At 43.7% G+C, this 16,239-nt stretch overlaps 1 protein-coding gene across 1 annotated transcript; it reads right to left on the bottom strand.

Annotated features, from left to right (window-relative positions):
* Window positions 1–1,182: 1,182 nt before the first annotated feature.
* On the bottom strand, window positions 1,183–2,368 carry CEBPB (CCAAT enhancer binding protein beta). The gene has a single exon (XM_015818125.1). It carries the CDS (start codon window positions 2,353–2,355, stop codon window positions 1,291–1,293), a length of 1,065 nt encoding a protein of 354 aa, XP_015673611.1. The 5' UTR covers window positions 2,356–2,368; the 3' UTR covers window positions 1,183–1,290.
* Window positions 2,369–16,239: the final 13,871 nt, after the last annotated feature.

The raw sequence follows: 16,239 nt of genomic DNA, 5'->3' as shown, positions 1-16,239 counted from the left end.
TTTAAAATTGCAATTACCTAAATATTCCCCTATATTTTAGTTAAGCTGCACAGGTGAAATGTATTCTCCCTCCATCAGGCACAATAGATAAGAAATGACAGGTTAAAGGCACATTCATTATGTTTTTCATCACAAACTTTTACCACTTTCCAATATCTCACCCCAATTTGTAGGGATGCTCAGATCCATAAACAATAATTAGAGAAAGGAACAGAGCAGTTTAAAGCGTTTTTGCTCCAATTCTTTTCTAACAATCTCATTTGATTTTATTAAATACCCTCAAAACCAAAGGCTTTGGAAGAAATCTTCCTTTCTTTAAACTGGGGATGGGATGACTCCTACTTATATTACTGACTCCAGATCTCCCCCTCCCCCGCCCCCCCCTCCCAACTCTTGCAAAGGAAAAGCAGGTACAATATTAGGGATGTCAGCACCTTAAAAATAACAAACTCATTTTCCATCCTAGCAATAAAGTTTTATTAAAATTGTTCATTAATGCTTCATATGTAGCAAGAATGCATAGATCCCAAAATATACATACGTCTTTTTCCTTATAGAAATAGATCATTCTTTATAATAAAAAAAACAGTAGGAACATCTTTAACAGATTACTCAATCCATGACTGACAGTTACATGAGGTTGCATCATGTATAGCTGGTGTTCCCAGCCATGTTTAAAAGATTGCATCATTCTGAACTCTCTTCTCTCCTTTACGTTATATATATATATATCTTTTAATTTAAATAACACTAAGCACTCAAACTTTCCCCCCCACCCAAACAAAAAAAAAAACCCTTTGCAAAGACAATCATATTGGATATTAATTAAATGGCTTCTTATGTTGAGTTTGGTATCGGCTTTTTTTTTTTTCTTAGAAAAAAATAATGAAGTTGAAAAACTACGGATTCCTCCAAGAAGTCGCGCAGAGATCAATAGACACCGGCCAGAGAACTCCCCCCGCCAGCCGAAGGAGTCGTACCGCAAGAAGCTTATGGCGAAAGGTTTCTCCCATCATCAGAGTGTGAATTAAAGGCCAAAAATATAATTTATATATATTTTTATATATTTATGCAAACCCCTCGGGACTATTTCCACCCCCTCCGACCCGTGCTAGTCCTGAAAAGAAGGGCAGATGCGCCCACTAGATTCCGCCCTCTCCCCCCCCCCCTCACACACATACACACCGCTTCATTCCTTCCCGGAAGCCTCCCCAACCCTCCCGCCTGCCCAAACCACAGCGTTGTTTCCAGCGGCGTCCAGCTGTTCGGGGTCAACGGGGAGGGGAAAGGCTAGCAATGTCCGGAGGAGGCCAAAAGCGGCTCGGGCAGCTGTTTGAACAAGTTCCTGAGGGTGCTGAGTTCCCGGGACAGCTGCTCGACTTTCTTTTGGAGCCTCTCGTTCTCGGCCGTCAGTTCCAAGACTTTGTGCTGCGTCTCCAGATTGCGCATCTTGGCTTTGTCGCGGCTCTTGCGCACGGCGATGTTGTTCCTCTCGCGGCGGATCTTGTACTCGTCGCTGTGCTTGTCCACGCTCTTCTTGGACTTGTTCTTGCCGCTGCCGCCGCCGCCGGGGCCTGCCGGGTAAACGCCGCCGCCACCACTTCCTCCTCCGACCGACGCGGATTTCGAGGAATCGGACGGGTTCGGGGTGCCGGGAGGGCTGGAGGACGAAGAGGTGGAGAGGTTCCCGCTGCTCCCGCTCGGCACGGACTGGTAGCCCAAATAGGAGCGGACGGTGCTGCCGTAAGGCGAGGACATTCCCCCCAGGCCGGGCCCTGCTCCTCCTCCGCCGCCGCCGCCTTCTTCCTTGCGGGCCCCTTTGCAAGAATCCAAGTGCTCGAAGACCGGCTCCACTTTGGTCTCCACCATCTGCGGCGGGAAGCAGCCCAGCAGCGACCCGGCTTTATGGCTCTGTCCGACGCCCGGGTGGTGGCTGTGTCTGCTTAGGCTGATGTAAGCGTAGTCGGGGTGCTTCTTCCCGCCGCCTTTATAGTCCTGCTCGGAGAAGAGATCGGAGAGGAAATCTTGGCCGCTGCTCCCGCCGCTGCTGCAAACAGGCTCAAAGTTGCCCCCTGCTGCCGTGGAAGGAGGCGGCGGCTGCTGTTGCTGCGGCGGCGGCGGCTGCTGCTGTTGCTGCGATGCTAAAGGGTCCAGGTAAGGGCTGAAGTCGATGGCTCTCTCGTGATCCCCCACGGTGAGCTCGGTCATGGAGCGGGCCCCCGCCGCCCGGGGGTGCAGCTTGTTCAGAGCAGCCAGACAGTCCGCCTCGTAATAGAAGTTAGCCACTTCCATGGATTTAAAGGCCGCGGGCTGAAGGGGGTGGCATGCCTGATCCCAGGCTACCAGGCGTTGCATGAAAGCAAAAGGAGGGGAGCGGGGGGGCAAAAGGGGAACCTGGTCCACCGGCGGCCCCCCTCCAATGCCTCCAGAGCGGGAGGGCGGAGACGTTGCAAGCGCGGACCGAAGAGACGCCGGCAATTCCTTCTGCCTTCTCGCCGGCTCCTGGAAACTCCCGTCCGAAAGCAGGGGCTTGAAGGGGGGCTTGGGAGCCCCTTCTTCAAAAATCGCGAATTGCTGCTTCAGACGCCGCAGCTGCCGCTGCCGCTGCCGCTCGAGCGCTCTAGCCGCGCCTGGTTCCTCCGGACCATTGGACGGGAGGTGTCGTCCGTCGAGTCTTCTCCAAAAGTTCTCTCTTGACTTGGGAAAAAGTTCCTTTGCGCTCGGTTATTTATCGGGGCGGAGCAGCGCAAGCAAAGAGAGAGGGAGAGAGAAAGAAAGGAAGGAAGAAAAAGAAAATAAAAAGGTCATTCGCCGCCTGTTCTGCTGCGCGTTCCGGCGCACGGAGAAGGCTCGCTTGCTGGCTCCAGCCTCAAAGCAGGGCGTTCGCGAAGCGTCTGTGCCTCCCGGAGCCTTGGCCATTCATAACAAGGCGACACCGCGGCGCGATTCGGGGAGGAGGAGGAGGAGCAGAGGAGGTGGGAGCTGTGCTGGTTGGCCCGGGCTCGCCGGAGGGGAGGGGCGTCTTTGCAGCCGGGGCAAAGTTGGGTGTGCGTGTGATCTTTCTCCTTAGCCTAGCCCCAGCTGGGTTTTCCCAAACCCAGAATGGGTGATCCAGGCTCGGACGGACGGAAGGCTCTCGCATCCCGATCCCTTAGTTTCTGTGGCGTCCCGGTTTGGGCAGAGAAGTTTCTTTTTCGAGCCAAACGAATGGGCGGCTGGTTTGCGCTCCTGTTAAGAAGACGGGCCCTTCTCGCGCCGCGTTGTCCCAGCGCGCCCGGCGAGGCTTGGGTAGGATTGCCCTGTTCTAAACGTATTTACGGCGCAAGGAAGTCCCGTTGAGCGCAGCAACTCGCGTTTTGGCTCCAGTTACAAGAGTAGATCTTGTGTAGCGCCTCCGCGATCGTTTCTGGGTGGGGAGAAGTTTTCAACGAGAGTTGAGTGTACCGAGCTTAAGTTGCGTGGACAGATACCCCGCTCAGTGCGGCTGAAACCGAAGATCTGTGTTTGCGTGACACGGTTGACCATGATTAACACCGCGCATGACATAAGTTTCTTGACACTTTGAACCATAAATTATGTGGGCAGAGGTTTTGCACAATCTCTTAGGCTAACAATTCTTTGGGTGGCTTAGGACGCAGGGGTGTTCGTGAATATGTATATATTTGACTTACCCCTCGGATAAAACAGATTTCAAAACAAGCCACCATAAGATCGTACTCTTAGTGATTGCTAGCGTAGAAACAAGGTCTGGTAGGAAATAAACTTTGTGGATGTAGCAAATGAGGAAGAGTCGTTGCAAAGAAAGAAAGAAAAAAGAAAGAGAGAAGGAAGAAAGGATTTCCTGAGGCTTCCGGTTAACTAGTTTTGCACTCTAGACCCCTGGATTAACATACTCCCCACCCATCACCCCCCACTTCTGGGCACAGCATTTTGCCTTCTGCTATGAAAAAGAGGCAGATTTGGGTAAAGACCCTACACAGGTTTTTAGAATTGATCAGTGTGTGTCATTCCTTCAGCAAAAGGCATCCCGGCTGGGACATGTCCAGACATTCCACTTCTTAGGACCCAAGGATCAAGAGATGGCGTGGAACGCTGCACCCTTTCAAAAGGAGGTTTTCTTTGCTGATTACTATATATTTCTGGCACTTTTCTGGCTTGGAAAGCAGGACACTATTTGATTCCCCTTGGAAGGAGTTGCGTAGTGTAGCCCCTTTCCAGGCTAACAAATGTTATTAAAAAGCAGAAACTTTCATGAACTCCAGTTCACTTCAGCAGATGCACAGCTGCTGTGCACGAAGTCCCCAGCAGTGTGTGCCTTTCACTAAGGTGTTAGTTTGAAAGAAACTTGGCTACCTTAGACTAACACAGCTCTCCTCCTGCAGGGATTCCCGTAGGAAATCCAAAGTGCCCCAAAGCAGACCTGAGAGTTTTATCTCTTCCTCTTAAGCATCGGGAAGTGACTCGTCTTCTCTCCAAGATCACCCCGTCCTTTCCCCACAGGTCTCTTTTGCAGCTGTGAGTGTCGTCATTTGGTCTGGCATGAAAACAGTGCATTTTAAATGGCGTCCTTGGTCTGGCCCTGACATTCCTGGGCAAGTTTGAGTTCTCATTGTCTTCTGAAGGACCACAGTGAGCTTTAGACGTCATGAGCTCTGAGACTCTGTTTAGGTAAAAGATGCCCACCTTGGAAGCCAAATGTACGGTTCCCCTCATTGGGTCCCGTATTTACCTGCATCCAGTCATGACTCATTCCCAGAATAAAGGGCAAAAAAACCCGAAGCAATCGAAGCCAAACGTGTAATTAAAGAAAGCAGGAGTGTCTTTTGCCTTAGCAAGGACGATCCAGCACTGGGGAGCAAATGGTATTGCATCTGAGAATAACATGAAGCAATCCTGTGGTGTGAGGACACCGACGTTAAGCCAGAGGAACAGGTATTGCATTATGCGATTCAGCAGTCAACTCTTCATGAAGGCCCAAACCCCAGAGACTTTAAAAAGAGGAAGGATTAAAAAAAAATGGGTATATAGCCATGCATTCCTTTTGTTCTCTTTTCAAATTGATCTTATTTGTTGGAATAATTTTACAAAAGGAATTTAGGCTTTACTTATATAGCACGAAATGATCTTAAATTCATGGTTCTAGTTCTCCTTGTTAAAGGTGAAAACAAAATAAAAGCATTGCATGCATATTGTGTTTTTAAAAGATGAGGAATGGGGGTATAGTGATTCAAATCAGGCTTATATTTTGGTAAGTTTTGACCTTTGTAGAATCCGGTAGTATTCATTCTCCCATCATAGCAACATTAATTCTATTCATTAACAAAATTATATTATTTCTCCATAACAATGCAGAAAGAGCCAGTTTGACCTAGTGGCAAAGGCACCAGGCTAGAAAGCAGGAGACTGTGAATTCAAATCCTGACTTAGCCATGAAAGCCACTGGGTGACCTTGGGTCAGTCACTCTCTCTCTCTCAGCCCAATCCATCTCTGCAGGGTTGTTGTTGTGGGGAAAGTAGGAGGAGGAAAATTGTGTTGGATATGTTCGCTGCCTTATTTGCAAAAAATATAATAAAGGTGGTCTATAAATAAAGTTCTGCCGAGACCTCAAGAGCAGCAGTTCTTGTGATGTGTGTGTGTGTGTATATAGATACAGATATTTCTTTACAGGGAATGAGTGAAATTGACAAGGCTTTTTCCAAATTTTCTAATGGAGGGCCATGCCGAAATTGGTGAGACTTTCTTTCATCCTTCCAGTTTCACCAGAAAAAGGAAACTGACAAAATCACCATTGGGCAGATGCTTAGTATGATGCAAAAAAGTGGAGAAGCGGAGTAAAAAAAACCACATTGTGTCTGTTATTTCAGTGGTTAATGCAGCCTGCCTTATCCAAGTGACCTCCACATGTAAGACTACAACTCCCAACATTCCTAGATAATGTGATCAAAGACTCCATTGGCTAAGCATTCCAGGCTTTGCTGCCCACCCCCACCCCACCCCCAGCCCACCCCCATAACCAGAGCTTGAAGAAGGCTGGGATAAAAGATGAAACAAGCTATTTTGAATAAATACAATCCTACCAAACCTTTCAAAAGGTACACATTTCTTCACAGAGGCTGTTCAAACACAGAACACTTGAAAAAAAAATGTAGTTGCTAGCTTTCCTTTTCTTTCTCTTGTACATATATATATATACAGTTGTAGGTTAAAAGTTATTTGCTCAATTTTAGCAACTTCAACGTGTGTGGATTTGAACTCCCAGAATTCCCCAGCCAGCATACTGGCTGGGGAATTCTGGAACTTGAAGTCTATATATCTTGAAGTTGCCAAGATTGAGAAACAATGCACTAGATGGTAAATTGTGAAACTATATTAAAGATTAGGATTTCCATTATTCTTGCTACACACCCATCTCCCTTTATTTCCCCCCTAAAAGCTCCTCCTTCCATCATTAAACTATTGGCGTTTCAACCAGGCAGATTGGTGGCAGCGACTTTTTTTTTCAATCCTCAGCTCTTTTGCTGGAGATTCAGTTTAAATTCTTGTCCAAATCCAATGAGAGAATCTGCCTGGTTCCAGGCCTGGTTCCTCAGGAGCTAGTGCAGGGGTAGGCAACCTTGGCTCTTTTATGACTCGTGGACTTCAACTCCCAGAATTCCTGAGCCAGCATGGGTCAGCTTGGAAACTCTCCCTTTCCCCTCAGCATGGCTGGCTCAGGAATTCTGGGAGTTGAAGTCCACAAGTCATAAAAGAGCCAAGGTTGCCTACGCCTGAGCTAGTGCCTCATGTTCCCCAGCACCTCTCCGGGAGAACCAGACAAAACTCTCTTTTTCTGTAGATGCTGGTGATTTTATCCTGAGGTTAAATTAAAAGGCCTTATTTCCATGGTGTTCCCTTTCTCACAAAGTGCAGATGAGTAGAACTGGAACTGGAGTCTCCCACTCGGATGAAGTAGTGGGAAACCCAACTACCAATAAAATTCCCCCTTGGAGTGAAATGTACTTTTCTTACGCTATAATGACTCTTTATGACTACGTGCACTTCTTCCTTTTAGCTGGTGCAAAGAGCTGCTCTCCCAAACGTTGGCTTTGGAGATTGGGTAATGAGCAGACTTTTTCCGGTCCTGTTGGAGAGCCAACTAATTTTCATCAGGGACATCTAGTTTCAGACTTCCCCTTTCTGCCAGCTTCCCTAATCTTCTGCCTTGCCTGGCACCCTCTCTGCCCTTGCTGCCCTACCCTCTTACTTTCTGTGGCCTCTGGAACTTATGGATAGCAACAGCAGGAAGTGCTGGCAAGTGTAGCCAACAAAGCTTGAATCCCACTACATCCAAACTTGGAAGGACGGAGGTAATGACACCGCCCAGCAGTTGCTTGCAATTCCAATCCTTTTCTGCCTCCTTTTACAGTCCAGGCAACTCACATATTTGGTTGAGTTGACTTGAGTACTTGAACCTCATTGACATTGATAAAATCACCATTAGTCAATTGCAAAAGGCATCTTTACCTGGAACAGCTTACAACCTGCTACAATACTTGTTAACATCACCAAACAACATCTGCCAATCCCAGGTTCTTGGGAAGGATTCAAGGGGTGGATAAAAATGTCAAAATAGTCTAAACACTTGCTGATTGTGCAATGAGCCCTAATAATTTATTACATTTATATACTGTCCAACTCTGAGCTCCTATGACTCAGGGAAAATGTCCTTCTCTTTGTAACATTGAGTAAATGAACCTCTATGAAGTAACTCAACTATCATGGAGCTATCCTATCATATCTTCCTGCAGCCTTAAGATGGCAGCACAGGGCTTTTTTGTATCTCTTTGCTGCCATCTAGTGGTGGTGTGGATGTTCTTTTTTGCCTATATAACATTACATCGCAAAAGATGTTTTGACATGTCGTTAAGCATTAATACAGCATGCCAAGCCATAGTTGTAACAATTATTTACTGAATAAGCCTCTTTAGGTCACATAGTCATAAACCATAGTTTTCAAATCAGAATTACAAGATTGCCACAAGGTGCTAAGCCCTAGTGAGATGGAGCTTGCACCCGTTGGCCTTGAACAAATCATTATCTTGCAGAGTTGCCCTGGGGGAGGGATTGGAGAAATAAGTTTTATGCACCCCACTGTGAGGTCTAATGAGTAAGAATAAATAGCTTCACATCACATTATGGTTTACCATATAGTACAGTGATGGCAAACCTTTTAGAGACTGAGTGCTTAGGGAAGGCCACATTTTTCAGCCAAGCTTTTAATACCTAGGATTCTAATTTGCTGGGTCCATGAAGCCAGCTAAATTCAGATTAACTAAACGTGACTGCCATGTTCATACAAATGCTGTATGCAAACAAACCATTTTATGGCTCAGAGGAGGGGCACAGAAATTGCATCAGTTCAAGGACTGTACTCCAAACATAGAACGAGCAGGGAGAAATAAGTAAAATGGGCATCATAAGCAGCTGCATCTCTTAAGATACCCAGTTTATCCTTAAGCTTCTCCAGTGCGAAAAATGAAATTATTGGCCTTTCAAGTATGGTTCCCAGCTATACTTTTGCAACTTGGATGAAGGCAATTTAGCACCCGTATCCTTGGGAGAGGCCAAAAAAGGATGGCAGGTAAGTGGGCAGATGACCAGATGCACATGACAACATCAGACCAGTGTTGTGACTTGCATTCTTGTGTCAGAATCGGAACAAAAATGCACAATAGCATTTGAATGATAATATCACCGTGTGCATTGTCATTGTGGCATTGTTGTGGTTTGTGGCAGACACCCTTGGGACCTAGTTCACACAGCCCCCTATGAGAATAGCTAAGTTCCCAAAATTCATGGCACTACAACCTAAGTTAACCCTCTTTTAGCCTAGTGTGGCTTGCTATACAAACTAAGCAATTTAGTCTTTTGGGGGTCAATAGAAATTTGTTTTCTACAGATAGACTGACACTTACAATCATTTGTTTAGTAACTGATTGAAGTTACAATCACACTGAAAAAAAAATTGATTTATGACTGGTCTTCACACTTCGACCAGCATACCATCCCCATGGTCACGTGATCAAAATTTAGGTGTATTTCTGATGGTTGCAGAGTCCTGGGATCACATGATCACCATTTCCAACTTTTCCAGCCAGTTTCCAACAAGCAAAGTCAATGGGGAATGCTGGATTCACTTAACAACCATGTGATTCACTTAACAACTGTAGTAATTCATTTAGCAACCGTGGCAAAAAGATTTGTAAAATTGGGTGCCACTGACTTAACACCTGTCTTGCTTAGCAACGGAAATTCTGGACGCAGTGGTGGTCATAAGTTGAGAACTACCTGTATCTCTGATCTAGCTCAGCAATTCTGCAGCCTTCCAAGCACCTTTTTCGTCCCTCTCTGTAATTTGATCTAAAGTCAAGCTCTCTTCCACATAAAATGGTTTAACCTTTGAAGGTCCTCCCTTCAAATTGTCCCACAGTGTCCTCATTCCCTATGCTCTCTTGCTGGTATCTTCGTTGGGTAACTAAACCAATGTTTCTATTCCAAAATAACAGAACAACAGAGTTGGAAGGGACCTTGGGGGTCTTCTAGTCCAACTCCTTGCTCAGGCAGGAGACCTTATACCATTCCAGACGAGTAGCTGTCCAGTCTCTTCTTAAAAATCTCCAGTGTTGGAGCGCCCGCAAGTTCCCGAGGCAACTCATTCCACTGATTAATTGTTCTAACTGTCAGGAAATTTCTCCTTGGTTCTAGATTGCTTCTCTCCTTGATTGCAGAATATCTGCTTTAGAATTTGAAATGCTTCACTTCCATGGTGAGCATAATTGGATCCCTGCAAATAAGTCTCTTGAATGTCACACTCCAGTTCCTTAGTTTGCCTCCTTCCCTACTACAGGTAAGCAGCTAAGGGGCCACAGGGTCTCTGAGTGCCCTCCCACTCAGCTTCAGGATATTTCGGCAAATGATGGCTGTTCCTCATTTCTACCTTCATAAACAGCGGTGTGGTGAGGGGAACACGGTGCTGCAGGCAGCCATTATTTGCACAATTGCATAGCTCAGAGGAGACAACTTGCAGTTTGGTTAGAGTATCAGGAGAATAATTGCAGGGCTGTTTCAAGGCTGCTTCCAAGGAAAAAGGAAGAATTTGGCGGTGGAGCAGTTAGCAATGAGGAAGTGGCCAAACCTACAGCTGGTGTGATCCTTATCCCCGAGACCAGCAGAAATAACATGCCTTCCACTGGTCAGGCGGGGGGGGGGGGGAAAGTCCGTCAAAGTTGTTTGACAGTCGCTGGAGGAATTAAAAAATTAGTCCCACAGAATTGATCCACAGGCAAATTTAATATAGCGGTCCAGATTTAGAAGCGCAATGCCCATTTAGTGTTCCTGGTTTATTGTGTTTGGGTTAAATTATTATTTCAACAATGTAGCATGCCTTAAATAAATAAACAGACAAGCAAGCAAGCAAGCAACCTATGTAGCAATGCAATGGATGCCTGTGACAAATGTCCACCTCATTGCAAATTCATGGAATGTTTGCTTTGCTCCCTAATGTTGTGCAACATCCCTCTTTTTCCCCTTTAAATCAATAACTACAAGATCAGCATTAGGCCCCTGGAAGTCGTCATGACTCTGATCCCTGATTTGCAAAAGATGGCCCTTTTATAAAATACAGATATGTCCACTCATAAATTTGGTTTACAAATAGCCAGTTTGGAATGAAGAAGAAGAAAAAGAATCCACAGCATATGGAAGAGACGGCCCTTAGTAACTGGAGGGCACCAGGTTGGGCAAAACAGATGTAAAAGAAAAAAAAAGAAAACCGTCATTTTTTTGCTCTCTGTCTAGAATCTACTTCAGGGCATCATTTGACGCAGGTTCTAATTGAGGAAAGTTTAGACCACAATTAACCAGCTAGTCCATAAAGAACCAGGAGATTCAACACATGCATTTTTGTATTATTCAATTTCACACAAAGAAAAAGGGTTTGAAATCTAAAACCTTGAACCACAGATGAAAGTTCCAAGGAAAAAGTACTGCTTCATTTGGGAGGCATTGCTAAATCTGACACTCTCCCTTTTGCAAAGTGGTTCAAGCTTATAATAATACGAGCTTATACGGTGAACCAAGAGATTTGTATTTAAATTGTTTGCTGTGGTTTGGAAGGGTGAGAGATGGTTGTGCCTTCCTGACATGGTGGAAACCCAGCCCACAGAGTTCACAGTGTCACATCTGAAAGACTACCAGATTAGGGGGGTGGGGGTCTGTTCTATAGTGATGGGCTTCGTGCTGAACTTTGAAAAGGAATGGGCCAGTATGTATGGCTTAGAAAAAGTAGACAGGCGTAGGTTTTTGAAGAGAAGCCTGTCCCTCACTTCTCTTGGTTTAGGGGATGCTGACTTGGATGATGCGCTGCTATCCTTTAAGCTTATCCTCTTCAGTGTTCACCTCTGACCAGGCACTCCCAACCTTTGAGACACGTGAGATTGCACAATTTCAGCTTTATCTGGCCAACAATGCTCTTTGCCCTGCAGAGCTCACCAGAGACGTCACCTGGTGATAGGCTGCTCCTGTCAGTTGCCTCTGGGACAGAATGACCAGAATGCCTTCCTCAACTTGTTTAAAAAATTTCCAGTGCTGCAAGAAGGTCAAAAGAACAACAGAATGCAGAACTTTGGGGAGGAAATGGTAGGAAGGACCAGCCTGTTCCACCACCCTTTTTTTGTGTAAGCAAGATGGAATTTTCAGCAGTTCTGGGAGACTTTGCTTCATTTTTGAGCATTTAAGTATGAATTCATGGTATGCATATTTATACCAAATAAACTATGCATTGTGTTACACATTTATGTCTTGGTGTAATCTCTCGCGTGCACACACACTCCACAGGACATACTCCCCCAAATACTATGGCCTTGCTTTATCATTACAGGTAGTCCTCAATTTATGGCCATTTGTTTAATGACTGGTCAAAGTTATAGTGCTGCTGAAACAGTGACTTACAACAATCATCACACTTATGATCATTGCTGCATCCATGTGGTCACATAATCAAAGTTTGGGCACTTGGCAACTGACATGCATTTATGATGGTTGTAAGGTCCCGGGGTCATGTGATCACTATTTCCAAATTTCCCAGGGACTTCCACCAAGCCATGTCAATGAGGAAAGCCAGATACGCTTAATGACCATATGATTTGCTTAATGTCCATGTGATTGCTCAACGACCATGATAAAAAAGGTTGTAGACTTGGACACAACTCACTTAAAAACTGCATTGCGTAGCAATAGAAATTCTTATCCCAATCGTGATTGTAAGTTGAGGACAATCTATAATTATAGCAAGATCACGAGTACATAGTTTTTGGAGCCGTTTCAGTGATCTGCGGAAACTTAAGTTTTCACAATTATAGTGTATATCCATAATTCTTTGCCGTTGTTTTGAACTTTTGTAAGGGATGCGAGAATATATCAGAAGCGTTCTAGGGGTGCAGGGTATAGAAAAGGTTGGGAGCAGCTGTGCTAAGGGTTTGTTCCCAAAAGTGGTCAGGACCAAGACAAAAATTAAATGTGAGTATGTTTATTGTTTAATATTTTTTTCCTCCTGTCATATTAAAAATCATCAACTGATGTCTACTTTACAGCACCCTAAAGGTCGTCTAGAAGTGGTCATATTGAGTTTCCCATTACATTCTGAGTTGGATTCACACACACCCTGTATCCACATGACATGTTTAACCAGGCCAGTGAAGTATTAGTGGTTGCACATGCATAACATGTTAAGCTTTGTATTCTTTTTGCCAGGGGAGTGGGTTATGGCTGAGCTAATATCTATGAATCTAAGCCATCTGGAGGTTTATGGTTCAACATATTGTGCCACCCAAGCAAATGGGTTAGATTAGGAATCAGGTTTAGCATGCTACATGAGGACATTGAAATCAAGATGATGCGTTAATGACTTCAGTCACTGTTCTTTAAAACCTAGACCCAACCCAAATGACTGGCTGGGCTGACAGATTAATCCTAAACCCAGATTAATTAAACTTCATTGGCATGTGTACAAACAACTGATCTCCAAACAAACCACATTATGGCCTAACGCGATGGCCTGGTTCACATGATATGCAGCTAGAATCTCTCCTTCAGTGAACCATACACGATCCAATTCCATTTCAGCCTAGCCTAGCATAACGTGCAAACATTGTCATAGTGTTATTGATGTTTATCCACATTGGATGCATTTTCATTTACTCTTTGGTGAATTGATTGGTTACACAAACTTGAGCCCCATTAGGAATTCATTTCTGTCATTCACAGAAAATAGATACTGAATTGAAAGTGTTCCCATCTAAGGGGAACATTCATCTCTGTAGAATTGTCTTTATGGCCCATTATTGTGACTCCATAGTTGGCACTTCACTGGTTGGGAATTCTTGGAGCTGTATTCCCAAGTTCTCCCCCCCCCCCCAAAAAAAGTGCCAGATGGCTACAACACCCAGTGGAGATTTGTTTGAACCAACTATTGCACAATTTCACCATATTTGATAATGTAGAATATTGCATGAGACAGTAATCAGTTCATGTCCAAAAGCAACATTGCTGCCCCCCTCCTTCAGTTCATTTTATTCTTCCCTCATTTAACAACTGTAGTGCTGGTAGAACATTTCAGAACATGATTTTTTTGCATTAATAGTTTACAGTATTGGTACACAAAGGCTGCCTGATTTGATTTGAGGTTCAGTTCTTTGGAAAAAGTCCCAATTCGCTCTCAGTGAGTCAGGATCTAATCTAGCCCAACACACTGTCCAGATGTGAAGCGAGATTCAGGGAATAAACAAAACCAAAACTTAACTCTGTTGAGTCCTGTTTGAGAAAAAGAATGACATGTATGGAACATCCTCCCACAGAGTGTAAGATTTCAGTAAGGAAGCTGTGGAAATAACAGAATAACAGAGAGTTGGAAGGGACCTTGGAGATCTTCTTGTTCAACCCTCTGCTCAAGCAGGAGACCCTATACCATATTTTAAATATTTAAAGATTAAGTTACATATTCCAAACAAAAATGAAATAATGTTTACTAATTAACTTTGCCCCTACCAACAAGTGCTTTACTTTTATTTTAGTTTTCTGTTTATTTTGTATGCAGAAATACTTCTCCTTCTATATTTTGTATATCAACAGTAAATAAAAATGAAAATCTTTCCATATCTACCTAGGGAATACTTTCTATTTAGTTCAGTAGCAGTCTAGCAAATCGCATTGCGATCAAAGATTTGACAATATCTCCATCAAGTTTCAATCGGTTATTCTTTGAAAATAAAGTAACCCAAACTTCCAAGGTCAGAACAAATCAGAGACTAGTTCTGCTGAAGATTTCCTAATTTACTGAAGCTATCAGAAGTCTTCCAATTTCTCTCCTTGTTAAATATAAAAAAATGAATTTCAGAGAGCAGCCCTGTATATCATCACAGAGATTGAAAATAATTTAAAATTCAGTTTAACTAAAGATACATTATAGAAACCACAGTGTTTTTTTCCCTAACACTGAAATCTGTTTATGACTATTTAAAAGTAAATATCATTGATGGAGTTTGCATAATGCACTAAACCACAGTTTGCTGTCCACAATTTCTGAAAGAAACTACAATTACCTGTGTTTTACAGCTTATAAGCCGTAAAACATTTACAAACCACTGTAACTGGTTCACACCAAATTCTTTCAGCCACCTTCTATCTCTGCATGTTGTGTAAAGCTACCCATTGAGTTCAGTGTGATTTCCCCCAGATTTACATGAGGTGGTATTATTATCGTTATCATCATCATCATCATCATCATCATCATCATCATCATCATCATCATCATCATCATCATCATCATTATTATTTCCTTGCATTTTCCTGCAAGGTCCATTTTTTTTCCAGATCAACCAGGTATTGCAGAGGTGTCAAACTTGCAACATCACATGACGTGTCGCGACGTATCGCAACTTTTTTGCCATTGCCAGCAATGGGGTGGGCACAGTTTCACTATGATGCATCCGGCCCACGGGCAGACACCCCTGAAGTATTGATTCATTGATTGCATCAGGAATGGACTGATACCATAGGCTGAGAGAGAGAGAGAGCAACTGGCCCAAAGTCACCCAGCTGGTTTTCTTGCCTACGGCAGAATTAGAACTCACTGTCTCCTGGTTTCTAGCCTGGGGCTTTAACTGCTAGACCAAACTGGCTCTCACTTACATGATCAAAGTTTGTGATATGTGTGAACATGGCTTCAGCTGATGTTTTTAAGTAGGTTTTTAAACTAATGGCTCCTTTCATCTACAAAGGAACTGCTCTAGAGACACTAGTGAAAAACGGCATAAATCTGAATCCATTCCATTAAAGTGCACCCCAAGAAAGAGATTGATTGAACAGAATCAGATTACATATTTTGATGTCTTCTAGAAAATTTGGATTATAATGCCTACAATTGCTCGTCAATTGTCATGCTGTTGGAGCTATGGGATTTGAAGTCCAAAATGTTGGGCAGATATCAATTTGCTTGTAAAGTCACAACTTGATGCCATTGAGTTCTACATGTAGGGATTTGCATTTTGACTATAGACACATTTGTTTTAACAATATCCCCTATGTACAAACCCCTTATTATATATAGTAAAACTAAACGTTCCAAATATACATGCGTAAGAGAACACTGTATTATTTCGTTCCATTGTTTTAATTGGGATGTAGTTATGACTGATTTTGTGGGTTTATCCCCTTAGTATAAATCAGCCTTTTATATTCTGGTACATTCCAGTGGTTTGAACTTCCAACTCCCATGGTCCCTAGCCAGTAGAGCTAGAAGACATCAAGAGAGGGAAAGCTAAGTAAATATTTACTGGAATATCAACACATGACCACAAAATAATTGACATAAACACCAAGTGGAAAGCAAGTCAGTATCCTTCTCCCAGGAGGATGATCACTAGAATAGTTACAGTACAGAAATGTCAGGAAGTCACAGTTATCTTTAGCAGTTTTCTCAGTTCCCTACGTAATTTCAGCCAATCCTGACTGCACAATTGAATGGAAGAAAAAAAAATCTGTGTCCATCCTGCATCTGAAGACTTAACAATATTTGGGTGGTGGGTCAGCCAATGACTTTTCAACATATTCCCCAAATGGTTGCCTGTCAAGAGTTATTTTGCCTTCTACACATTGTAATTAGAAGATTAAGAACTTGACTTATCCTGGGAGATGATTGTGGG

Source organism: Protobothrops mucrosquamatus, unplaced genomic scaffold, assembly GCF_001527695.2.
Source record: "Protobothrops mucrosquamatus isolate PMUCROS unplaced genomic scaffold, P.Mucros_1.0 scaffold682, whole genome shotgun sequence".
In the NCBI taxonomy this organism is placed as follows: Eukaryota; Metazoa; Chordata; class Lepidosauria; order Squamata; family Viperidae; genus Protobothrops; species Protobothrops mucrosquamatus.
Note: the sequence above shows the minus strand (reverse complement) of the source record. Positions and strands in the feature narration are given on the sequence as shown.